The 2,379-nt window shown below is 30.4% G+C and overlaps 1 protein-coding gene across 1 annotated transcript in view; it reads right to left on the bottom strand.

Moving 5' to 3' along the window:
* The window catches only part of LOC107567013 (protein very KIND), a 72,602-nt gene that overhangs the window by 6,249 nt on the left and 63,974 nt on the right, over positions 1-2,379 (bottom strand). Inside the window, exon 27 of the mRNA XM_016252595.1 lies at positions 1,235-1,357. Coding sequence (XP_016108081.1) covers positions 1,235-1,357 — 123 coding nt within the window. The remainder of the gene's footprint in view (positions 1-1,234; positions 1,358-2,379) is intronic.

Below are 2,379 nucleotides of genomic sequence, written 5' to 3'. Positions count from 1 at the left end.
ATTATTAATATTATTAATGATATAGATATTACATAATGCAATAATACTATTTTTTATTATTATTAATATTAATATTATAAATGTAATAAAAGTAGAAAGCATTAAGTATTAAACAATTAAAACAAATAATTGAAACAATTAAAATAAATAGCAGTTTTATTATTAATATTATTAATGATATAGATATTACATAATGCAATAATACTATTTTTTATTATTATTAATATTAATATTATAAATGTAATAAAAGTAGAAAGCATTAAGTATTAAACAATTAAAACAAATAATTGAAACAATTAAAATAAATAGCAGTTTTATTATTAATATTATTAATGATATAGATATTACATAATGCAATAATACTATTTTTTATTATTATTAATATTAATATTATAAATGTAATAAAAGTAGAAAGCATTAAGTATTAAACAATTAAAACAAATAATTGAAACAATTAAAATAAATAGCAGTTTTATTATTAATATTATTAATGATATAGATATTACATAATGCAATAATACTATTTTTTATTATTATTAATATTAATATTATAAATGTAATAAAAGTAGAAAGCATTAAGTATTAAACAATTAAAACAAATAATTGAAACAATTAAAATAAATAGCAGTTTTATTGTTAATATTATTAATGATATAGATATTACATAATGCAATAATACTATTTTTTATTATTATTAATATTATAAATGCAATAACATTAGAAAGCATGAAATCTCCGGCGTTCTGAGCGTTAGAGATAGGCTGGAGCTTGTGTGTTTTGGAGTGTTGATGTCGATGTGAGCGTCTGACCTGCAGAGCCCTGAGCTCCTCCAGAGCCTCGCACACCTTCAGCGAGAGCTGCTTCCACGCCTGCGTTCAACACATCCACAACACAAGAGACATACTGTCAAACCAACGAAGACCCCAATAAGCATGGCTTATGAGAAACATTCATCACGCAATTTAATTTCACGCTAAATATAACGAACATTGCTTTGTTTCTGCACAACATGCTGAATGTCGATTCTAACCCCGTGATGCTTTTAAACCGAGCTGGTGTTTAATCAGTTTAACGGACATGCAATTAACATTTCAGCTGCTGGAGCCTCCAGATAAGATACAGCAACAATAACAACTCCAGTGGAGCTTATGAGGTTATGACTCTCTCAGCGCACGATCATTTATCACCTCGAGAGGATTCAGAGAAAGCGGTTAAGCACCGTTTCGTGTCTTACCGGTAATTGCCTCACGATCACGTTCTCCAGCCCCGACAGAATCTGCATGGCTGTGGCGAAGTTTCTCGTCTCGTAGCAGAACTTGCCAACGGCGAGAAAGCGAGCGAGTAAAGCCGTCTGTGCCTAAAAATACAACACAAACACAGTCAGGTATTACAACACACCCTACACTAGGAAAAGTAGAGATGTATAGAGTGTGCATTTATGTGCATATCAGAGAATTAAGGACAGAAATGTTCTTAATCGGCATGAAATTAATGTTACGATGCAAAAAACACTTAATGGTCCTAAATATATGTTCTTTATTCATGATATAAGTTTTTCCCCCAGGCATGTTCCTGCAAGGTTTTTGTTCACATTATGGGAGCAAAGTAGGTTGTGGTTTCAAAACATTTTTATTTTAGCTATTTTAATATAATTAATATATTATTACTATTATCATTTTTGTTGATATGTAATATTTGTTTTCTGTTTTCATTTTACTTTACATTTTAGATATATATTTAGATTTTTATATATATACACACACACACACACAGTCAAACCAAAAATGATTCAGAGACCAGATATAATTTTTTGATATTTTTTTACTAGTGGGTGCAGGACACTATGGTTCATAAATGTAAGTGAGGAGAGCAAAATAAAGTAAACTGTGACATATTACACCCAAAAATTCTTCATACAGTGGACTACCAGTAAAACTGATAAACATTTGGGACCAAAAATTACAGACTGAACACAATGAAGCACTGCTTGGTAATTGATTGAGCTGAATTGGTTTTATCTAATTGTGTTCTTAAATTTAACAGCTGACAGCTATTCAACCCAATTCATTACATACCTTTCTATCAAAGTTATCTGAGATTATCAAGATGAATTTGTTCTGACACAGTTTAACTCCGAGCTCTTGTCATATTTTATTACCATTTTCTAAACTATAGTGAATAAACTGTGATATCATTTGAGAAATGTTGAAGGTTTCTGAATAAATTTAGATTTTGGTTTGACTGTACACACACACACACACACACACACACACACACACACACACACACACACACACACACACACACACACACACACACACTCTCTCTCTCTCTCTCTCTCTCTCTCTCTCTCTCTCTCTCACACACACACACACACAC

This window comes from Sinocyclocheilus grahami, unplaced genomic scaffold, assembly GCF_001515645.1.
Source record: "Sinocyclocheilus grahami isolate Dianchi unplaced genomic scaffold, SAMN03320097.WGS_v1.1 scaffold1121.1, whole genome shotgun sequence".
NCBI lineage: Eukaryota > Metazoa > Chordata > Actinopteri > Cypriniformes > Cyprinidae > Sinocyclocheilus > Sinocyclocheilus grahami.
Note: the sequence above shows the minus strand (reverse complement) of the source record. Positions and strands in the feature narration are given on the sequence as shown.